Source organism: Pseudorasbora parva, chromosome 23 (assembly GCF_024679245.1).
Source record: "Pseudorasbora parva isolate DD20220531a chromosome 23, ASM2467924v1, whole genome shotgun sequence".
Lineage (NCBI taxonomy): Eukaryota > Metazoa > Chordata > Actinopteri > Cypriniformes > Gobionidae > Pseudorasbora > Pseudorasbora parva.
Window position 1 is genome coordinate 38,149,093 of NC_090194.1, and position 22,986 is coordinate 38,172,078.

Sequence of the window (22,986 nt, forward strand, 5' to 3'; positions counted from 1 at the left end):
CCTCATAAACCACATTTATAGTGTAATACCAGTGTAATACCCATGTAGTTATACAAATTTCTGTCCTCATAAACCACATAAACAGGCTCACACACACACACACACACACACACACACACACACTGCCCCTAAACCTACCCATCACAGGAAACATTCTGCATTTTTACTTTCTCATAAAAACTCCTCCTGTGTGATTTATAAGCCTTTTGTAAAGTGGGGCCATGGGTAATGTCCTCATATTTCACCCTCTCCTGTAATACCTGTGTCTTACCCATGGCATTATACACATTTGTGTCCTCATATGTCACAAAAACATGCCCACACACACAGACACACACACACACACACACAGACACACACACACACACACACACACACACACACACACACACACACACACACACACACACACACACACACACACACACACACAGATTTAATGGTTTGAGTAAGAGTTTGACTTCCTGCTCTGTTGTGGGGGACAGTGATGCAGCAACAACATCCTGTTTTTCTGGCTCATGAAGCGGGACAATAGAAGACTGAGCAGGAGTGCAGACTGGACACACACACACACGCACACACACACACACACACGTTTTTTTTGTGACATATGAGAGATGAGCTCTGTGAAGATCTGTGTATGCCACTGGGCCATGATTTTGTACATGTTTAACTGCACCTCTAATGTTTATGTCCCTGTGTGTGTGTGTGTGTGTGTGTGCGTGTGTGTGCGTGCGTGTGTGTGTGTGCGTGTGCATGTGTGCGTGTGTGTGTCAGACCCCAGTCTGTGGTCAGCAGAGCATGTCCTCCAGTGGCTGCAGTGGGCAGTGAGGGAGTTCGGGCTGGAGCTGGACGTGTCTCGCTTCCTCAGCACTGATGGGAAGCAGCTCTGCAAGATGACCAGAGACGAACTCCAGCGCCTGACCTGCAGCTACACCGCCGACATCCTGCTGTCACACCTGCACTACCTCAGAGAGAGTGAGTGTGTGTGTGTGTGTGTGTGTGTGTGCATTCTGACGCTTCATTAGCTCTTCATTACTGACCTCTGACCTCATTCACTCCACTGACCTCTGACCTCATTCACTCCACTTATTAACATGCATTAATAAATCAGATTACACCTGTGTGAATCTTATCAAACCTCTCCTGGTCATACTTCACCCTAAAATCTGAAGATTTTTATATATATAGACTATATACTATGCCGTACTCCTTCACATATCATATACACATTACAGTTTGTGTTGTTAAAAGCGCTGTATAAATAAAAGTGACTTGACTGGCCTGCACCAATCACAACAAGACATTTTGGACAATTTCACGCTCTCAGCTTTGTGGGATCAGTTTGTGGACGGCCCCTTCCTGTCCCAGCATGACTGCGCTCCAGTGCACAAAGCGTCGCTCCATAAAGACATGGATGAGGAGTTTGGTGTGGAGGAACTGGACTGGCCTGCACAGAGTCCTGAGCTCAACCCGATAGAACAGCTTTGGGATGCATTAGAGCGGAGACTGAGAGCCAGGCCTTCTCGTCCAACATCAGTGCCTGACCTCACAAATGAGCTTCTAGAAGAATGGGCAAAAATCCCCATAAACACACTCCTAAACCTTGAGGAAAGCCTTCCTAGAAGAGCTGGAGCTGTTAGAGAGGGTGGGCCGACTCCAGATTAAACCCCACGGATTAACAATGGGGAGCTGGTGTGTGTGTAGAGGCGGCACAACACTTAGCCTAGAGAACATCATTCTCTTTTCGTCTTCAGGTACTGTTTTGTGATCACTTGACAAAAATGTTAGGACTCCCCTCGATGGCTCTATGCTGGCAGGACTCCGCTCGATGGCTCTATGCTGGCAGGACTCCCCTCGATGGCTCTATGCTGGCAGGACTCCCCTCGATGGCTCTATGCTGGCAGGACTCTCCTCGATGGCTCTATGCTGGCAGGACTCTCCTCGATGGCTCTATGCTGGCAGGACTCCCCTCGATGGCTCTATGCTGGCAGGACTCCCCTCGATGGCTCTATGCTGGCAGGACTCCCCTCGATGGCTCTATGCTGCCAGGACTCCCCTCGATGGCTCTATGCTGGCAGGACTCTCCTCGATGGCTCTATGCTGGCAGGACTCCCCTCGATGGCTCTATGCTGGCAGGACTCCCCTCGATGGCTCTATGCTGGCAGGACTCCCCTCGATGGCTCTATGCTGGCAGGACTCCCCTCGATGGCTCTATGCTGGCAGGACTCCCCTCGATGGCTCTATGCTGGCAGGACTCCCCTCGATGGCTCTATGCTGGCAGGACTCTCCTCGATGGCTCTATGCTGGCAGGACTCCCCTCGATGGCTCTATGCTGGCAGGACTCCCCTCGATGGCTCTATGCTGGCAGGACTCCCCTCGATGGCTCTATGCTGGCAGGACTCCCCTCGATGGCTCTATGCTGGCAGGACTCCCCTCGATGGCTCTATGCTGGCAGGACTCCCCTCGATGGCTCTATGCTGGCAGGACTCTCCTCGATGGCTCTATGCTGGCAGGACTCCCCTCGATGGCTCTATGCTGGCAGGACTCCCCTCGATGGCTCTATGCTGGCAGGACTCCCCTCGATGGCTCTATGCTGGCAGGACTCCCCTCGATGGCTCTATGCTGGCAGGACTCCCCTCGATGGCTCTATGCTGGCAGAACTCCCCTCGATGGCTCATGCTGGCAGGACTCCCCTCGATGGCTCTATGCTGGCAGGACTCCCCTCGATGGCTCTATGCTGGCAGGACTCCCCTCGATGGCTCTATGCTGTCAGGACTCCCCTCGATGGCTCTATGCTGGCAGGACTCCCCTCGATGGCTCTATGCTGGCAGTACTCCCCTCGATGGCTCTATGCAGACAGGACTCCCCTCGATGGCTCTATGCTGGCAGGACTCCACTCGATGGCTCTATGCTGGCAGGACTCCGCTCGATGGCTCTATGCTGGCAGGACACACACGGATTGTGTGTATCCAAGATGGCAGCACTGTGTTTGTGTCTGTCTTGTCTGATCTGTTAATCTGCAGTTGTACATCTTGTATGTTTAAATGTTGCATATTTATTGTAATGAAGTCGATTTAAAATCAGACTCCATTTTGCACTGAGCCTGGATTAAAGCTAGACCGCGTTGGGTGAAGCGTGCTTTGCTTACCTGTTGCACTATCCCGGGTCACCATCCGTCATCACGCTTTCGCTTTGGAAAGCGCTTGCGTTAAACAACGGTGAACGGAAAGTTACGGCTGTTTCTTGACGAACTCCTGGATATTAAACTAACTGGAGCTTACAGATCATCACGGCAGTGGGGATATCTGCAGTTGAGGTACTGTGTCTTTCGCATTGTCACCTCAACGGTCTGCTTTTTTTTTTTTTTTTTTTTTTTTTTTTTTTTTTTTTTTTTTTGGAGTCGTGGAGCTGTTTGAGCAAGTAATTGTTTCAGAGGTTTTTCTGCACGATTTCATTTTTTCCCTGGCATCATGAAAATGCTCCTTTTTTGTGCGGTAATCTTTATGTTCGGACTATGGGACATGCCAAGGAAGACGGAAGATAAAACGATTCATTTGTTGCGTCTTCACATGCAACTGCCAACAAAATGTACGGACAATATCTTCATATTTCGGGCTGCTAGTAATTCTGTGTTAATGGACTCAAGGACAAAGAACTCACTTATCTCTACTTTCATTCCTACGATCTCCTTATACTCTCATAAAGATCAATGTAATTCTTCACTAAAAAATTTTAGGCAGCGATATCTGATAATGTTGTTGCTTTTACTGGCCGGTATTAATCCAAATCCTGGTCCAGTTGGAATTGTTTCAACTCCTTTGGATTTCTCAAATAGATCAGGCCTGGGCATTGTACACTTAAATGTCCGTAGCCTGTTGCCAAAATTAGACCAATTACAAATATGGGCCAGGGCGACCAAAGCAGATGTTTTGGTTATTTCTGAGACGTGGCTTAAAAAATCAATCTCAAGCCACGATATTGCATTGAAGGGGTATAATGTGTTTAGAACTGATCGTAAAAGTAAAGGGGGTGGGGTTGCAATATATATTAAATCAAACTATCATGCTACTGTTCTTAAATCAGTTTCTTTCCCAAAACAGTTTGAGTTTTTGGCTATTGATCTGGAATATGGAAAGGATTGTCATTTATGTATAGTTGGTTGTTATAGACCACCAGCAGCTAGCAGTGATGCTCTCACCTCATTGTCAGCTGCTTTAACCGACTTACTTTCTAAAGATCTTGTATTATTGGGTGATTTGAATTGGAATTGGTTAACATCAAACTCAGAACAGTTTAAAGCATATTGTGATTCTGTGAATTTTACTCAACTTATTGAATCACCTACACGACCAAATCATAAGAACCCAAGTAAGTCCACTTTAATAGATATCATATTAACAAATAAACCTCATAAATACACCTATACAGGGGTTTTTTCTGATGATGTCAGTGATCATTGTTCTATTGCCGTTATAAGGGATTGTAAAATTCCCAAAGTAAAACCTAGATTTATTACAAAAAGGAGCTTTAAACTTTTTGATACACAAGGGTTTCTGCATGAGTTGTTTTCATCTGATTGGGATAGATTGTTTTTAATACCTGATGTGAACATTGCATGGCAGTATTTTCACACTTTATTCTTGAAGATTGTGAATAAGCATGCACCAGTTAGGACATTCAGAGTAAAAGGCCATGATAACCCATGGTTCTCAAATGAACTATCTGAACTTCTTCATGAAAGAAATTTGGCTTGGGCCATAGCGAGGAAATCGGATACGGAAAGAGATTGGGTAGCATTTAGAACATTGCGAAACAAATGTACAGCTTTAATTCGTAGATCAAAATCTGAATATTATCTAAATGAAACCTCACAAAATTTAAATAATCCTATTAAATTTTGGAAAACCATCAAATCACTTTCTCCCTCTACGTTGTATAAGGATTTTCCTGATCAAATTTTAGTAAAAGATAGTCTGATTACTAATAGGACGGACATGGTAAATGTTTTTAATAAGCATTTTATTTCTTCAGGTTCAATATTTAATGAAAGTTCTTTGAGTGATATACCAAATCCATCACCTCTACTGAGAGATGATAGTGCTATTTTTAGATTTTCTCCTATTTTAAGAAGTGAAGTTTTAAAGGCATTAAAAAACCTGGACATTAAGAAGTCTGCAGGGCCTGATGAAATTGAGCCATATTTTTTGAAAGTAGCTGCCGAGGTCATTGCTGGCCCATTAGCTCATATTTTTAATTTATCATTAGAACAGAATGTTGTTCCTGATGTTTGGAAATCTGCTTTGGTTGTACCCCTGCTTAAAGGTGGAGATTCGGCCAATTTAAATAATTATAGACCGATTTCCAAGCTATCAGTGATAGTCAAAATTTTAGAATCTATTGTCAGTGAACAGCTAAAGGAATTTTTGTCTAGAAACAGCATTTTGTTCAGGTATCAGTCCGGTTTCAGAAAGAATCATAGTACGGTAACTGCCACAATGAAAGTTCTAAATGACATTACCTGTGCTCTAGATAAAGGAAGATCATGTGCTGCAATGTTTATTGATTTGGCAAAAGCTTTTGACACTGTCAATCATGGTATCCTTTTATCGCGTCTATATAGTATTGGTCTTTCAGAAACCGCATTGGCCTGGATTAGGAGCTACTTACAGAACAGGTGTCAAAGAGTGCAAATTAAGGGGTTTCTTTCTGATAAGCTCAGTATTGAATCTGGTGTGCCACAGGGGTCCATTCTTGGTCCCCTGTTATTTACATTATATATAAATAATCTTGGTGATAATTTGACAGAGGCTAGTATTCATTTATATGCTGATGACACTATAATTTACTGTTTTGCATCCTCCATTGATAGCTGCATTTTAAAGCTGCAGGAAGCATTTGTAATACTTCAGCGTAACCTCATCTCTTTAAATCTAGTTCTGAATGATAAGAAAACAAAATATATTGTCTTCTCTAGGAAACGTAAGTGTGAATCTTCGATACCATCTCTTTACACTTTGCAGGGTATTTCTATAGAACTAGTCTCCTCCTATAGATACCTAGGCTTTGTATTGGAAGAGGACTTATCATTTAAGTTACATATTAAACATTTGTTATCTAAGTTAAGGCTACAGCTGGGGTTTTACTTTCGGAATAGTGCATGTTTTTCACAGTCAGCTAGAAAAAAGCTGGTGGAAGCTACTTTCTTACCTGTCTTAGATTATGGAGACGTTTTTTACAGAAATTCCACTAAGGCCCTTTTACAATCATTGGATTCCGTTTATCACTCTGCTTTAAGATTTATAACTCGGGCAAATCATTACACTCATCATTGTGCACTGTATGAAATGGTGGGTTGGCCTTCACTTCATTTAAGAAGGAACAAGCACTGGCTTATATTTGTGTATAAGGCCATAGTTGGCCAGCTTCCTCTGTATATGAATAGTCTAATAACTGTCAATAGTAAAGGGCATAATCTGCGTTCAAGTAGATACATTCTTTTAAATGTCCCCTTAATGAAGACAGAGTTTGGAAAAACTGCTTTTATTTATAGTGCATCAACTGCCTGGAATGAGATTCAAAGATCACTAAAACTTAGTGGATTTATTTCACTCAATGAGTTTAAGTTATATCTTAATCGAACATTTCAAGCTTTCTGTACTTGTTCTTGTTCTTAATCATGTATTATTGCTGGAAATGTGTGTGTGGTCATTTTTTGTTTTATGTATTTAATTTTACGTTGTTGGTTTTATTTTGTTTGTTTTTTTGTGTGCTGCTACCTTGGCCAGGGCTCACTTGTAAATGAGATATCTATCTCAATGTGATTTTATTCCCTGGTTAAATAAAGGTATAATAAAAAAAAATAAATAAAGGACTCCCCTCGATGGCTCTATGCTGGCAGGACTCCCCTCGATGGCTCATGCTGGCAGGACTCCCCTCGATGGCTCTATGCTGGCAGGACTCCCCTCGATGGCTCATGCTGGCAGGACTCCCCTCGATGGGTCTATGCTGGCAGGACTCCCCTCGATGGCTCATGCTGGCAGGACTCCCCTCGATGGGTCTATGCTGGCAGGACTCCCCTCGATGGCTCTATGCTGGCAGGACTCCCCTCGATGGCTCTATGCTGGCAGGACTCCCCTCGATGGCTCATGCTGGCAGGACTCTCCTCGATGTCTCATGCTGGCAGGACTCTCCTCGATGGCTCTATGCTGGCAGGACTCCCCTCGATGGCTCTATGCTGGCAGGACTCCCCTCGATGGCTCTATGCAGACAGGACTCCCCTCGATGGCTCATGCTGGCAGGACTCCCCTCGATGGCTCTATGCTGGCAGGACTCCCCTCGATGGCTCTATGCTGGCAGGACTCCCCTCGATGGCTCTATGCTGGTAGGACTCCCTCGATGGCTCTATGCTGGCAGGACTCCCCTCGATGGCTCTATGCTGGCAGGACTCCCCTCGATGGCTCTATGCTGGCAGGACTCCCCTCGATGGCTCTATGCAGATAGGACTCTCCTCGATGGCTCTATGCAGACAGGACTCCCCTCGATGGCTCTATGCAGACAGGACTCCCCTCGATGGCTCTATGCAGACAGGACTCTCCTCGATGGCTCTATGCTGGCAGGACTCCCCTCGATGGCTCTATGCAGACAGGACTCCCCTCGATGGCTCATGCTGGCAGGACTCTCCTCGATGGCTCTATGCAGACAGGACTCCCCTCGATGGCTCTATGCTGGCAGGACTCCCCTCGATGGCTCATGCTGGCAGGACTCCCCTCGATGGCTCTATGCTGGCAGGACTCCCCTCGATGGCTCTATGCTGGCAGGACTCCCCTCGATGGCTCTATGCTGGCAGGACTCCCCTCGATGGCTCTATGCTGGCAGGACTCCCCTCGATGGCTCTATGCTGGCATGACTCCCCTCGATGGCTCTATGCTGGCAGGACTCCCCTCGATGGCTCTATGCTGGCAGGACTCCCCTCGATGGCTCTATGCTGGCAGGACTCCCCTCGATGGCTCTATGCTGGCAGGACTCCCCTCGATGGCTCTATGCTGGCAGGACTCCCCTCGATGGCTCTATGCAGACAGGACTCCCCTCGATGGCTCATGCTGGCAGGACTCTCCTCGATGGCTCTATGCTGGCAGGACTCCCCTCGATGGCTCTATGCAGACAGGACTCCCCTCGATGGCTCATGCTGGCAGGACTCCCCTCGATGGCTCTATGCTGGCAGGACTCCCCTCGATGGCTCTATGCAGACAGGACTCCCCTCGATGGCTCATGCTGGCAGGACTCCCCGCGATGGCTCTATGCTGGCAGGACTCCCCTCGATGGCTCTATGCAGACAGGACTCCCCTCGATGGCTCATGCTGGCAGGACTCTCCTCGATGGCTCTATGCAGACAGGACTCCCCTCGATGGCTCTATGCAGACAGGACTGCCCTCGATGGCTCATGCTGGCAGGACTCCCCTCGATGGCTCTATGCTGGCAGGACTCCCCTCGATGGCTCTATGCTGGCAGGACTCCCCTCGATGGCTCTATGCTGGTAGGACTCCCTCGATGGCTCTATGCTGGCAGGACTCCCCTCGATGGCTCTATGCTGGCAGGACTCCCCTCGATGGCTCTATGCTGGCAGGACTCCCCTCGATGGCTCTATGCAGATAGGACTCTCCTCGATGGCTCTATGCAGACAGGACTCCCCTCGATGGCTCTATGCAGACAGGACTCCCCTCGATGGCTCTATGCAGACAGGACTCTCCTCGATGGCTCTATGCTGGCAGGACTCCCCTCGATGGCTCTATGCAGACAGGACTCCCCTCGATGGCTCATGCTGGCAGGACTCTCCTCGATGGCTCTATGCAGACAGGACTCCCCTCGATGGCTCTATGCTGGCAGGACTCCCCTCGATGGCTCATGCTGGCAGGACTCCCCTCGATGGCTCTATGCTGGCAGAACTCCCCTCGATGGCTCTATGCTGGCAGGACTCCCCTCGATGGCTCTATGCTGGCAGGACTCCCCTCGATGGCTCTATGCTGGCAGGACTCCCCTCGATGGCTCTATGCTGGCAGGACTCCCCTCGATGGCTCTATGCTGGCAGGACTCCCCTCGATGGCTCTATGCTGGCAGGACTCCCCTCGATGGCTCTATGCTGGCAGGACTCCCCTCGATGGCTCTATGCTGGCAGGACTCCCCTCGATGGCTCTATGCTGGCAGGACTCCCCTCGATGGCTCTATGCTGGCAGGACTCCCCTCGATGGCTCTATGCTGACAGGACTCCCCTCGATGGCTCTATGCTGGCAGGACTCCCCTCGATGGCTCTATGCTGGCAGGATTCCCCTCGATGGCTCTATGCTGGCAGGACTCCCCTCGATAGCTCTGGGGCTGGTTGCGTAAACTTAACCACTATGTTAAGACTGTCTTAAGCACTAATTTGTCCAACTAGCGATTAGTCATAATGTAATCAGTCTTACTTTTCTTATTTAAATTGAATCGATCTACCAGTTTATGTAACAGATTTTAAAAACGTAAAGAAAAAAATTAGATGACTTACTTTTAAGACTAGTCTAAGTGGTTTATGCCACCGGCCCCTGGTTTAATCTGCCCTGCATTGAGGCTCAGGTCGAGCAGATCAGGCACTCCCTCCCAATTCGTCTGTTTTTTGAGCACACTCTTTTGGAGCCTGATACCTATGACATTCTGAGTGGTAGGGTTTTACTTTGGGCCTTCTCAATAGTCGGGTAGCGTAAGGTTTGGACTCCCCTTGCTTTAGGGGTCAGTAAATTCTGCTGGCATTGTGAATAAGTCTCCCAGGTCTGTCGGCTCTTGCTTCTGAAGCTATTTCTGTTACTTAGGGTGGGTTCACACGTGTAGTTCGGTTCGTTTGGTCCGGACCAAAAAACAAAAACAAAACATATAGTCCTAATCCGCTTAGCGTTCACACTGGCATTTTAAACAGCGAACCTAAAGTTACCGAACAAAAGGCTCAGGGAGACACTCACAACCTGATTGGTCGGCTTATATGACGTAGGAGCTGCTTACCGAACATTCAAAACAACGCTGTGTGCCGGATTAAACGCCATCATTTTATGCGTGGCATTATTTTTACCCGCTGAGAACTCATGAAGAGCTCATAATATGTTCAAAACATTCAAAACAGCTCCAGGATTTCCTCCGTTGTGCAGAAAAGAGACGGTAGGTCGTCTGTACCGACTAATGGCCAACAGGTGCTTTGATGAGAAGAACCAGGTTTGCTTTTTGTGCGTTTTTTCAGGCATTTTCGAAACATGCTCATCGGACCAAATATTGATGAGGCTCTTTATCGTTGCTCTACGTTTGCCCTCAAACGTTATTCATTTTGGATACACCAATCTTTCTGCGTCATCAAATCAGCTGACTATGCGTTGCATCTGGTGACATCACGTCCTGTTTTTGGTCTTTGGTCCGTGTTGCGTTCATATATCAATCGAACCGCACCAGAGTTCGTTTGGAAGCGGACCGAGACCCACACTAACCGAGCAATCGCACCAGGGTTCGTTTTAATCGAACCAAACAAGACCAGTGTGAACGCACCCTTAGACTCAATGCCGAGTAGTTAGTCTTCAACAGGCCTCCTTGAAGGCAACTCCCCAACGAGTCGGGTGGTTAGCATTGCCCTGATTCTAGCCCAGAGTCTGGTCAATACTTATCAGGTTTGGCCTAGTACTCCAAAACTCATCTAGAGGTTCGTTCTGTAGAGTACTTAGTTCCCTAAGCCTGGTTGGAAGGTTGAAGGACTCCCGGTTAGATCAGCCCACACCAGACGCGGTTGCCCCAGGTATGTTTTGCCAATGAGATCAGGTTGTCTCGTTCCCTGTAAGGAGCAGAAGTAGCCTACGTAATCTGAGACGATTCCTGCGCATTACAGTAACAAGAGTTAGTTGTCGACTTTCTTTACAATGTAAAACATTGTTCAGTTCATCAATCATGGTTTAAATAGAAATATTATTTAAAAGAGCAATCTTTTCTTCTTATTGGCAGTGGATTTTGGGGTGAAATATGTTGAGATCTTTTTTCCAGCATGAGATGAGATAGACGTTCCCTGTTTCCTCCGTTTTCTGTCTTCATCATGTCAAAGGATGTTTGTTCAGTTGTTTTATTCTTTTATTTTTCATGTGTCACTGAATGTTTTGTTTCTCAGCTCCACTTCCTCATTTGACTTCAGATGATGTTGACAAAGCCTTGCAAAACTCCCCGCGGTTAATGCATGCTCGCAATACAGGTAAGCAGCACTCTAGCTCCGCCCCCACTGCCTCTGGCCCCACCCCTCCGGCGCTGACCCCGCCCCTCTGCTTACAACAGTCTCACACACACACACACGCACACACACACACCGACACACACACACACACACACACACACACACACACACACACACACACACACACACACACACGTGCATGCAGCTCTGCAGTTCCCCAGCTCTTGTGCATGTTGCTGAAGGCGTCGTGTCGCTGATGTCGTTTTTTTGCCCGTGTGTGTTTTCAGGAGGAGCGAGTTTTATCTTCCCAAACGCCCCAGTTTACCCTCCAGACGCCAGCAGAGGAGCCAGCAGAGCAGGTCACACACACACACACACACACACACACACACACACACACACACACACACACACACACACTCACTAGCTCAGTCACTCACACACACACACACACACACACACACACACACACACACACACACACACACACACACACACACACACACACACACACACACACACACACACACACACACACTACCCCTAAACCTACCCATCACACACACACACACACACACACACACACACACACACTCACTATTACACACACCATTACACACTCACTCACACACACACTCACTCACACACACACACTTGTTCCCAGTGCGCAGCTCATTATGTGTGTGTGTGTGTGTGTGTCTCAGATGTGAGTTATGATGCGGTCAGACGCTCTGGATGGACTCAGCCTGTCTCCGCAGCTAAAGGTCAGACAGTCGCTCGAGCTGTGTTTAAGGTGCCCTAGAATGAAACATTTAATAAACCTCGCCATAGTGAAATAACAAGAGTTCAGTAATAATAATGGACCTCACATACAGTGAGTGTCAAACACCATTGCCTCCTCCTTCATATGGAGATCTCTTCTGTGAAAAACACCACGAAAAACAGGCGAATGTCAACATAACACCACCTGTGACGCAATCACTGGGCTCATTAATATGCACGCCCCCAACATTTGCATATGTCAGCCCAGCTCATGCGGAACTGATGTCATGTCCAGGCTGTGCAGGGGACGGGAGGACTTTTCATAGCCTTCCCACAGATAAACAATCTCAACAGTCACGCTAATGTTTATTATAATCGGATACCGCAACAATTTAATTCAAAGTCGTTTGTTTGCTCGGCCCATTTCACCGCGGAGAGTTTTCCTAACCTGGGCAATATAGCAGGATTTGCTCAGCGTCTGAAACTGAAGAAAGGGCAGATTCTGAAAGTTTCTTAGTAAGACATCATTACGATAATATGCCGTGTTGTCGATCTAACGCTAGATGCTAGTATTGGAAACTCCAAGTAGCTCACATTCCGGTTTGTCAAATGACAGGTTAATATTATTTCCTGCCAGTGTTGTCATAAAACACAACAGTAGATACGCATGTCGATCCTTTTTGACGGACTGAAATCTAAATTAGCCTATATTTCATCATCAACACATAACTCAGAAGCTAACTAACGTTACGTTTACTACGACTGTTTCTGACAGATCGCTCACTCGTTCCTCTAACGTCACCTTCTCCACCATCTGAGCTGAAACGTGTTCAATAAATATACGTTTTTGAGAGCTGAAGTATGATTATTTTGCAGCGGGTGAGTTGTAAACATGACTCTATTTTGAGTGGCTTCTACATTCCTCTGCTTGGCTAAATAAATGGACTCGACTGTCAAACGGGAACGTTACTGTAAACAATATATTTACACGCTCGTGAGTCAAAGTTGAGAAGCGATCATTGCCATGAGGGATGGTAAAGATGTGTTAGCGGTGCAGTGAAACAGCCAATCAGAGCAAAGCTCAACATTAATATTCATGACTCTTCCAAATAAGGCAAAAACAGAGCATTACATCCTAGGGGCAGTTTATAGGGCTGTAAATGGACCTGTAGAACTGCATCTGGACAATTAGTGCCCTTAAAGGGGCGGTGAAACACTCAGTTTCAGTCAATCTCATTTCAATCTTGAGTACCTATAGAGTAGTATTGCATCCTTCATATCTCCGAAAAGTCTTTAGCTTTATCATATTTAGAAAAGAAATATAGGCTGTACCGAGTCTTTCCGGAAAAAACCGAGCGGCTGGAGGCGTATCGAGTGGGCGGAGCTAAAGAATGACAAGCGCGCAAAGCGGTGACGTCCTCAAGCGTGGAGAAACCCATCGCTATCTCAGCTAATACAGATAATGATCCACAATCAAATCTGAGGCAGAAATAAACTGAACAGGAGAAACGGCAGCAGCAGGACGTCCGTCTCTGTGGTATGGACTGTATTTAGTGGCCTCTCCACATTTCTGTGTGTTTACTCGCAGTGTATGAGGACATGATTCGGTTTATGGACTATTGTATGCGACTAAACCTTAGCAGTAGCAAGCAGAACGGTTTAGCACGTCAGACTAGTGTAACGTTATACAGAACAACAATGGAGTAACCGTTAGCGCATTTGAATGACGAAGCTAGCGATCGTGTCGTTTGCTGATGTTTACTCACGCGACGATAGCCGACAGCACAGACATCTGAAGCAGTTTAACTCACCGGCTGCTTCCACAGCAGGACCGAACCTTTATCGCTGGGACCGCTCCGTCAGAAACACACTTCTTTGGTATGATTTGGTGAAGTCCTGACAGCAGTGGCGTGTAAATCCACTTGGAGACGCGACTGAAGCGATGTTGTGAAGCTTCCCGTCATTTCTGCGTTCAAATCGGTTCAAATGCAGCGCTGCCTTCCCAGAATGCTGTGCTGAAGCGCTGAAGTCGCTCGACGTCACCCAGAGGAATGAAGTGGAGCGCGGCGCGTCATAAGTGTTCACGGACGACTGGATCTGCAGCTGAGAGACTGTTTATGGCGTGCATTTCCTCTCTCACTCTAGTCACGCGCGCGCACCCTACCGGGAGAAGAGCCCGTACGGCCCATACAAGGACCTTCCGCTCTATTAACGTCAACAGACCCATACTCGAAAAAAACTCTCCGAAACTTGTGAGAAACCGGAAGGAGTATTTTTAACACAGAAATACTCCATCAAACGTCCAACATTAGTTTTTGAAACTTTGTCTGTGTTTAGGATGGGAATCCAAGTCTTTAACAGTGTAAAGCTCAGTATGCAGGAAACAGCATTTCACCGCCCCTTTAAATAAGCCACACACCCTCTGTGTAGATATCAGAGAACAATTTAACAGATTGATTCAGATCATTCTAGGGCGCCTTTAACCTGAATGTGTGTGTTCTCATCAGTTAACCTGAATGTGTGTGTTCTCATCAGTTAACCTGAATGTGTGTGTTCTCATCAGTTAACCTGAATGTGTGTGTTCTCATCAGTTAACCTAAATGTGTGTGTTCTCATCAGTTAACCTGAATGTGTGTGTTCTCATCAGTTAGCCTGAATGTGTGTGTTCTCATCAGTTAACCTGAATGTGTGTGTTCTCATCAGTTAGCCTGAATGTGTGTGTTCTCATCAGTTAACCTGAATGTGTGTGTTCTCATCAGTTAACCTGAATGTGTGTGTTCTCATCAGTTAGCCTGAATGTGTGTGTTCTCATCAGTTAACCTGAATGTGTGTGTTCTCATCAGTTAGCCTGAATGTGTGTGTTCTCATCAGTTAACCTGAATGTGTGTGTTCTCATCAGTTAACCTGAATGTGTGTGTTCTCATCAGTTAACCTGAATGTGTGTGTTCTCATCAGTTAGCCTGAATGTGTGTGTTCTCATCAGTTAACCTGAATGTGTGTGTTCTCATCAGTTCATTTGAATGTGTGTGTTCTCATCAGTTAGCCTGAATGTGTGTGTTCTCATCAGTTCATTTGAATGTGTGTGTTCTCATCAGTTAGCCTGAATGTGTGTGTTCTCATCAGTTAGCCTGAATGTGTGTGTTCTCATCAGTTAGCCTGAATGTGTGTGTTCTCATCAGTTAACCTGAATGTGTGTGTTCTCATCAGTTAGCCTGAATGTGTGTGTTCTCATCAGTTCATTTGAATGTGTGTGTTCTCATCAGTTAACCTGAATGTGTGTGTTCTCATCAGTTAACCTGAATGTGTGTGTTCTCATCAGTTAGCCTGAATGTGTGTGTTCTCATCAGTTAACCTAAATGTGTGTGTTCTCATCAGTTAGCCTGAATGTGTGTGTTCTCATCAGTTCATTTGAATGTGTGTGTTCTCATCAGTTAGCCTGAATGTGTGTGTTCTCATCAGTTAGCCTGAATGTGTGTGTTCTCATCAGTTAGCCTGAATGTGTGTGTTCTCATCAGTTAGCCTGAATGTGTGTGTTCTCATCAGTTAACCTGAATGTGTGTGTTCTCATCAGTTAGCCTGAATGTGTGTGTTCTCATCAGTTAGCCTGAATGTGTGTGTTCTCATCAGTTAGCCTGAATGTGTGTGTTCTCATCAGTTCATTTGAATGTGTGTGTTCTCATCAGTTAGCCTGAATGTGTGTGTTCTCATCAGTTAACCTGAATGTGTGTGTTCTCATCAGTTCATTTGAATGTGTGTGTTCTCATCAGTTAACCTGAATGTGTGTGTTCTCATCAGTTAACCTGAATGTGTGTGTTCTCATCAGTTCATTTGAATGTGTGTGTTCTCATCAGTTAGCCTGAATGTGTGTGTTCTCATCAGTTAACCTAAATGTGTGTGTTCTCATCAGTTAGCCTGAATGTGTGTGTTCTCATCAGTTAGCCTGAATGTGTGTGTTCTCATCAGTTAGCCTGAATGTGTGTGTTCTCATCAGTTAACCTAAATGTGTGTGTTCTCATCAGTTAGCCTGAATGTGTGTGTTCTCATCAGTTCATTTGAATGTGTGTGTTCTCATCAGTTAGCCTGAATGTGTGTGTTCTCATCAGTTCACCTAAATGTGTGTGTTCTCATCAGTTAGCCTGAATGTGTGTGTTCTCATCAGTTAGCCTGAATGTGTGTGTTCTCATCAGTTCATTTGAATGTGTGTGTTCTCATCAGTTAACCTGAATGTGTGTGTTCTCATCAGTTAACCTGAATGTGTGTGTTCTCATCAGTTAACCTGAATGTGTGTGTTCTCATCAGTTAGCCTGAATGTGTGTGTTCTCATCAGTTAACCTGAATGTGTGTGTTCTCATCAGTTAGCCTGAATGTGTGTGTTCTCATCAGTTCATTTGAATGTGTGTGTTCTCATCAGTTAGCCTGAATGTGTGTGTTCTCATCAGTTCACCTAAATGTGTGTGTTCTCATCAGTTAGCCTGAATGTGTGTGTTCTCATCAGTTAGCCTGAATGTGTGTGTTCTCATCAGTTAACCTAAATGTGTGTGTTCTCATCAGTTAGCCTGAATGTGTGTGTTCTCATCAGTTCATTTGAATGTGTGTGTTCTCATCAGTTAGCCTGAATGTGTGTGTTCTCATCAGTTAACCTGAATGTGTGTGTTCTCATCAGTTCATTTGAATGTGTGTGTTCTCATCAGTTAGCCTGAATGTGTGTGTTCTCATCAGTTAACCTGAATGTGTGTGTTCTCATCAGTTCATTTGAATGTGTGTGTTCTCATCAGTTAACCTGAATGTGTGTGTTCTCATCAGTTCATTTGAATGTGTGTGTTCTCATCAGTTAGCCTGAATGTGTGTGTTCTCATCAGTTAACCTAAATGTGTGTGTTCTCATCAGTTAGCCTGAATGTGTGTGTTCTCATCAGTTCATTTGAATGTGTGTGTTCTCATCAGTTAGCCTGAATGTGTGTGTTCTCATCAGTTCACCTAAATGTGTGTGTTCTCATCAGTTAGCCTGAATGTGTGTGTTCTCATCAGTTAGCCTGAATGTGTGTGTTCTCATCAGTTCATTTGAATGTGTGTGTTCTCATCAGTTAACCTGAATGTGTGTGTTCTCATCAGTTAACCTGAATGTGTGTGTTCTCATCAGTTAACCTGAATGTGTGTGTTCTCATCAGTTAGCCTGAATGTGTGTGTTCTCATCAGTTAACCTGAATGTGTGTGTTCTCATCAGTTAGCCTGAATGTGTGTGTTCTCATCAGTTCATTTGAATGTGTGTGTTCTCATCAGTTAGCCTGAATGTGTGTGTTCTCATCAGTTCACCTAAATGTGTGTGTTCTCATCAGTTAGCCTGAATGTGTGTGTTCTCATCAGTTAGCCTGAATGTGTGTGTTCTCATCAGTTAACCTAAATGTGTGTGTTCTCATCAGTTAGCCTGAATGTGTGTGTTCTCATCAGTTCATTTGAATGTGTGTGTTCTCATCAGTTAGCCTGAATGTGTGTGTTCTCATCAGTTAACCTGAATGTGTGTGTTCTCATCAGTTCATTTGAATGTGTGTGTTCTCATCAGTTAGCCTGAATGTGTGTGTTCTCATCAGTTAGCCTGAATGTGTGTGTTCTCATCAGTTAACCTGAATGTGTGTGTTCTCATCAGTTAGCCTGAATGTGTGTGTTCTCATCAGTTCATTTGAATGTGTGTGTTCTCATCAGTTAACCTAAATGTGTGTGTTCTCATCAGTTAGCCTGAATGTGTGTGTTCTCATCAGTTCATTTGAATGTGTGTGTTCTCATCAGTTAGCCTGAATGTGTGTGTTCTCATCAGTTAGCCTGAATGTGTGTGTTCTCATCAGTTAACCTAAATGTGTGTGTTCTCATCAGTTAGCCTGAATGTGTGTGTTCTCATCAGTTCATTTGAATGTGTGTGTTCTCATCAGTTAGCCTGAATGTGTGTGTTCTCATCAGTTAACCTGAATGTGTGTGTTCTCATCAGTTCATTTGAATGTGTGTGTTCTCATCAGTTAGCCTGAATGTGTGTGTTCTCATCAGTTAGCCTGAATGTGTGTGTTCTCATCAGTTAGCCTGAATGTGTGTGTTCTCATCAGTTAGCCTGAATGTGTGTGTTCTCATCAGTTCATTTGAATGTGTGTGTTCTCATCAGTTAACCTAAATGTGTGTGTTCTCATCAGTTAGCCTGAATGTGTGTGTTCTCATCAGTTCATTTGAATGTGTGTGTTCTCATCAGTTAACCTAAATGTGTGTGTTCTCATCAGTTCATTTGAATGTGTGTGTTCTCATCAGTTAGCCTGAATGTGTGTGTTCTCATCAGTTAGCCTGAATGTGTGTGTTCTCATCAGTTAGCCTGAATGTGTGTGTTCTCATCAGTTAGCCTGAATGTGTGTGTTCTCATCAGTTTACCTGAATGTGTGTGTTCTCATCAGTTCATTTGAATGTGTGTGTTCTCATCAGTTAGCCTGAATGTGTGTGTTCTCATCAGTTCATTTGAATGTGTGTGTTCTCATCAGTTAGCCTGAATGTGTGTGTTCTCATCAGTTCATTTGAATGTGTGTGTTCTCATCAGTTTACCTGAATGTGTGTGTTCTCATCAGTTAGCCTGAATGTGTGTGTTCTCATCAGTTAGCCTGAATGTGTGTGTTCTCATCAGTTTACCTGAATGTGTGTGTTCTCATCAGTTCATTTGAATGTGTGTGTTCTCATCAGTTAGCCTGAATGTGTGTGTTCTCATCAGTTCATTTGAATGTGTGTGTTCTCATCAGTTAGCCTGAATGTGTGTGTTCTCATCAGTTAGCCTGAATGTGTGTGTTCTCATCAGTTTACCTGAATGTGTGTGTTCTCATCAGTTCATTTGAATGTGTGTGTTCTCATCAGTTTACCTGAATGTGTGTGTTCTCATCAGTTAGCCTGAATGTGTGTGTTCTCATCAGTTAGCCTGAATGTGTGTGTTCTCATCAGTTCATTTGAATGTGTGTGTTCTCATCAGTTAACCTGAATGTGTGTGTTCTCATCAGTTAACCTGAATGTGTGTGTTCTCATCAGTTCACCTGAATGTGTGTGTTCTCATCAGTTTACCTGAATGTGTGTGTTCTCATCAGTTAACCTGAATGTGTGTGTTCTCATCAGTTCACCTGAATGTGTGTGTTCTCATCAGTTTACCTGAATGTGTGTGTTCTCATCAGTTAGCCTGAATGTGTGTGTTCTCATCAGTTAGCCTGAATGTGTGTGTTCTCATCAGTTAGCCTGAATGTGTGTGTTCTCATCAGTTAACCTGAATGTGTGTGTTCTCATCAGTTAGCCTGAATGTGTGTGTTCTCATCAGTTAGCCTGAATGTGTGTGTTCTCATCAGTTCATTTGAATGTGTGTGTTCTCATCAGTTAGCCTGAATGTGTGTGTTCTCATCAGTTTACCTGAATGTGTGTGTTCTCATCAGTTCATTTGAATGTGTGTGTTCTCATCAGTTAACCTGAATGTGTGTGTTCTCATCAGTTAGCCTGAATGTGTGTGTTCTCATCAGTTAGCCTGAATGTGTGTGTTCTCATCAGTTTACCTGAATGTGTGTGTTCTCATCAGTTAGCCTGAATGTGTGTGTTCTCATCAGTTCATTTGAATGTGTGTGTTCTCATCAGTTAGCCTGAATGTGTGTGTTCTCATCAGTTCATTTGAATGTGTGTGTTCTCATCAGTTAGCCTGAATGTGTGTGTTCTCATCAGTTCATTTGAATGTGTGTGTTCTCATCAGTTAGCCTGAATGTGTGTGTTCTCATCAGTTAACCTGAATGTGTGTGTTCTCATCAGTTAACCTGAATGTGTGTGTTCTCATCAGTTCACCTGAATGTGTGTGTTCTCATCAGTTAGCCTGAATGTGTGTGTTCTCATCAGTTAGCCTGAATGTGTGTGTTCTCATCAGTTAACCTAAATGTGTGTGTTCTCATCAGTTAACCTAAATGTGTGTGTTCTCATCAGTTAACCTGAATGTGTGTGTTCTCATCAGTTCATTTGAATGTGTGTGTTCTCATCAGTTAGCCTGAATGTGTGTGTTCTCATCAGTTCATTTGAATGTGTGTGTTCTCATCAGTTAACCTGAATGTGTGTGTTCTCATCAGTTCACCTGAATGTGTGTGTTCTCATCAGTTAGCCTGAATGTGTGTGTTCTCATCAGTTAGCCTGAATGTGTGTGTTCTCATCAGTTAGCCTGAATGTGTGTGTTCTCATCAGTTTACCTGAATGTGTGTGTTCTCATCAGTTAGCCTGAATGTGTGTGTTCTCATCAGTTAGCCTGAATGTGTGTGTTCTCATCAGTTAGCCTGAATGTGTGTGTTCTCATCAGTTAGCCTGAATGTGTGTGTTCTCATCAGTTAGCCTGAATGTGTGTGTTCTCATCAGTTTACCTGAATGTGTGTGTTCTCATCAGTTAGCCTGAATGTGTGTGTTCTCATCAGTTAGCCTGAATGTGTGTGTTCTCATCAGTTTACCTGAATGTGTGTGTTCTCATCAGTTAGCCTGAATGTGTGTGTTCTCATCAGTTAGCCTGAATGTGTGTGTTCTCATCAGTTAGCCTGAATGTGTGTGTTCTCATCAGTTTACCTGAATGTGTGTGTTCTCATCAGTTTCTCAGGGTTCTGCGGCCATCCTGACCAAAGCTGAAGAGCACAGAGCTCAGTTAGGTGAGAGGATCATGGGTAATGCAGACACACACACTCAGATTATTTCACAAACACAACCACTGCATCACACACTACAATAATACAGCAAATATTTATCTGAATATCGAATTGTTAGGTAGGAAATAACACTACAAAATAGCTTTACTGATTCCTATTGCTATTGCTACTATAGTATCTTATAAGATCTAAAAGATGAAGCACGCGGTCAGAACACAGTAGTTGTGGGATTAAATATTACACATTAAAGCACAGACTGCGATGATGTACAGTATCTGACAGTGTTGACACTCATTCTGTGCCAGCGATGCTTCTTTACAAGATACATATCTATATCTGTACTGTATAAATCAGTCTCACCAGGAGTTCACCTTTCTTCTGCTAATCTTTGTGATGAGAATGAACGATTTTGTTGCTTTCATTTCCATATTTGAGGTGAAAATGTAAAATTTTAGCATACCACATTTATCATATTATGTATAACTTTAGGTACAGTATTCATACTAGGAAATTAAATAAAGCTACGTTTGTGTCTGATGTCTGTCGTCTTCTCCGTAGATCCGTATCAGATTTTAGGGCCGACGAGCAGCAGGCTGGCCAATCCAGGTGAGAGCTTTCCTAGATCCGCTGCAGTCAAGCCAGATTTATTGTATAGTTACATTTGTGACGATTTACACTGACCTAAAGGATTATTAGGAACACCTGTTCAATTTCTCATTAATGTAATTATCTAATCAGCCAATCACATGGCAGTTCTTCAGTGCATTTAGGGGTGTGGTCCTGGCCAAGGCAATCTCCTGAACTCCAGACTGAATGTCAGAATGGGAAAGAAAGGTGATTTAAGCCGTTTTGAGCGTGGCATGGTTGTTGGTGCCAGACGGGCCGGTCTGAGTATTTCAAAATCTGCTCAGTGACTGGGATTTACACACACAACCATTTCTAGGGTTTACAAAGAATGGTGTGAGAAGGGAAGAGCATCCAGTCTGCAGCAGTCCTGTGGGAGAAAATGTTGCCTGGTCTGATGAGTCTCGATTTCTGTTGAGACATTCAGATGGTAGAGGCACAATTTGGCGTAAACAGAATGAGAACATGGATCCATCATGCCTTGTTCCCACTGTGCAGGCTGGTGGTGGTGGTGTAATGGTGTGGGGGATGTTTTCTTGGCACACTTTAGGCCCCTTAGTGCCAATTGGGCATCGTTTAAATGCCACGGCCTACCTGAGCATTGTTTCTGACCATGTCCATCCCTTCATGACCACCATGTGCCCATCCTCTGATAGCTACTTCCAGCAGGATAATGCACCATGTCACAAAGCTCCAATCATTTCAGATTGGTTTCTTGAACATGCCAATGAGTTGACTGAACTAAAATGGCCGCCACAGTCCCCAGATCTCAACCCAATAGAGCATCTTTGGGATGTGGTGGAACGGGAGCTTCGTGCCCTGGATGTGCATCCCACAAATCTCCATCAACTGCAAGATGCTCTCCTATCAATATGGGCCAACATTTCTAAAGAATGCTTTCAGCAGCTTGTTGATCAACGCCACGGAGAATTAAGGCAGATCTGAAGGAGAAAGAGTCAAACACAGTATTAGTGTGTGCTCCTAATAATCCTTTAGGGGAGTAGATATAAAGCTGTACGATATATAGTTACATTTGTGACACTATACACTCACCTAAAGGATTATTAGGAACACCCTTACACCACATCCCAAAGATGCTCTATTGGGTTGAGATCTGGTCACTGTGGCGGCCATTCTGTTTACGCCAAATTCTGACTCTACCATCTGAACGTCTCTACAGAAATCGAGACTCATCAGACCAGGTAACATTTTTCCAGTCTTCAACTGTCCAATTTTGGTGAGCTCGTGCAAAATTGTCGCCTCTTTTTCCTATTTGTAGTGGAGATGAGTGGTCCCCGGTGGGGTCTTCTGCTGCTGTAGCCCATCCGCCTCAAGGTTGTGTGTGTTGTGGCTTCACAAATGCTTTGCTGCATACCTCGGTTGTAACGAGTGGTTATTTCAGTCAAAGTTGCTCTTCTATCAGCTTGAATCAGTCGGCCCATTCTCCTCTGACCTCGAGCATCAACAAGGCATTTTCTCCCACAGGACTGCTGCACACTGGATGCTCTTCCCTTTTCACACCATTCTTTGTAAACCCTAGAAATGGTTGAGTGTGTAAATCCAGTAACTGAGCAGATTGTGAAATACTCAGACCGGCCCGTCTGGCACCAACAACCATGCCACGCTCAAAACGGCTTAAATCACCTTTCTTTCCCATTCTGACATTCAGTCTGGAGTTCAGGAGATTGCCTTGACCAGGACCACACCC

The 22,986-nt window shown here is 44.8% G+C and overlaps 1 protein-coding gene across 1 annotated transcript in view; it reads left to right on the forward strand.

Annotated features, from left to right (window-relative positions):
* Positions 1-22,282, forward strand: part of erg (ETS transcription factor ERG) — a 47,772-nt gene extending 25,490 nt beyond the window's left edge. The window contains exons 4-10 of the mRNA XM_067433306.1: positions 778-978; positions 11,168-11,248; positions 11,515-11,586; positions 11,932-11,991; positions 20,601-20,657; positions 21,213-21,260; positions 22,275-22,282. Of these exons, the coding sequence (XP_067289407.1) occupies positions 778-978; positions 11,168-11,248; positions 11,515-11,586; positions 11,932-11,991; positions 20,601-20,657; positions 21,213-21,260; positions 22,275-22,282 (527 nt within the window). The remainder of the gene's footprint in view (positions 1-777; positions 979-11,167; positions 11,249-11,514; positions 11,587-11,931; positions 11,992-20,600; positions 20,658-21,212; positions 21,261-22,274) is intronic.
* Positions 22,283-22,986: the final 704 nt, after the last annotated feature.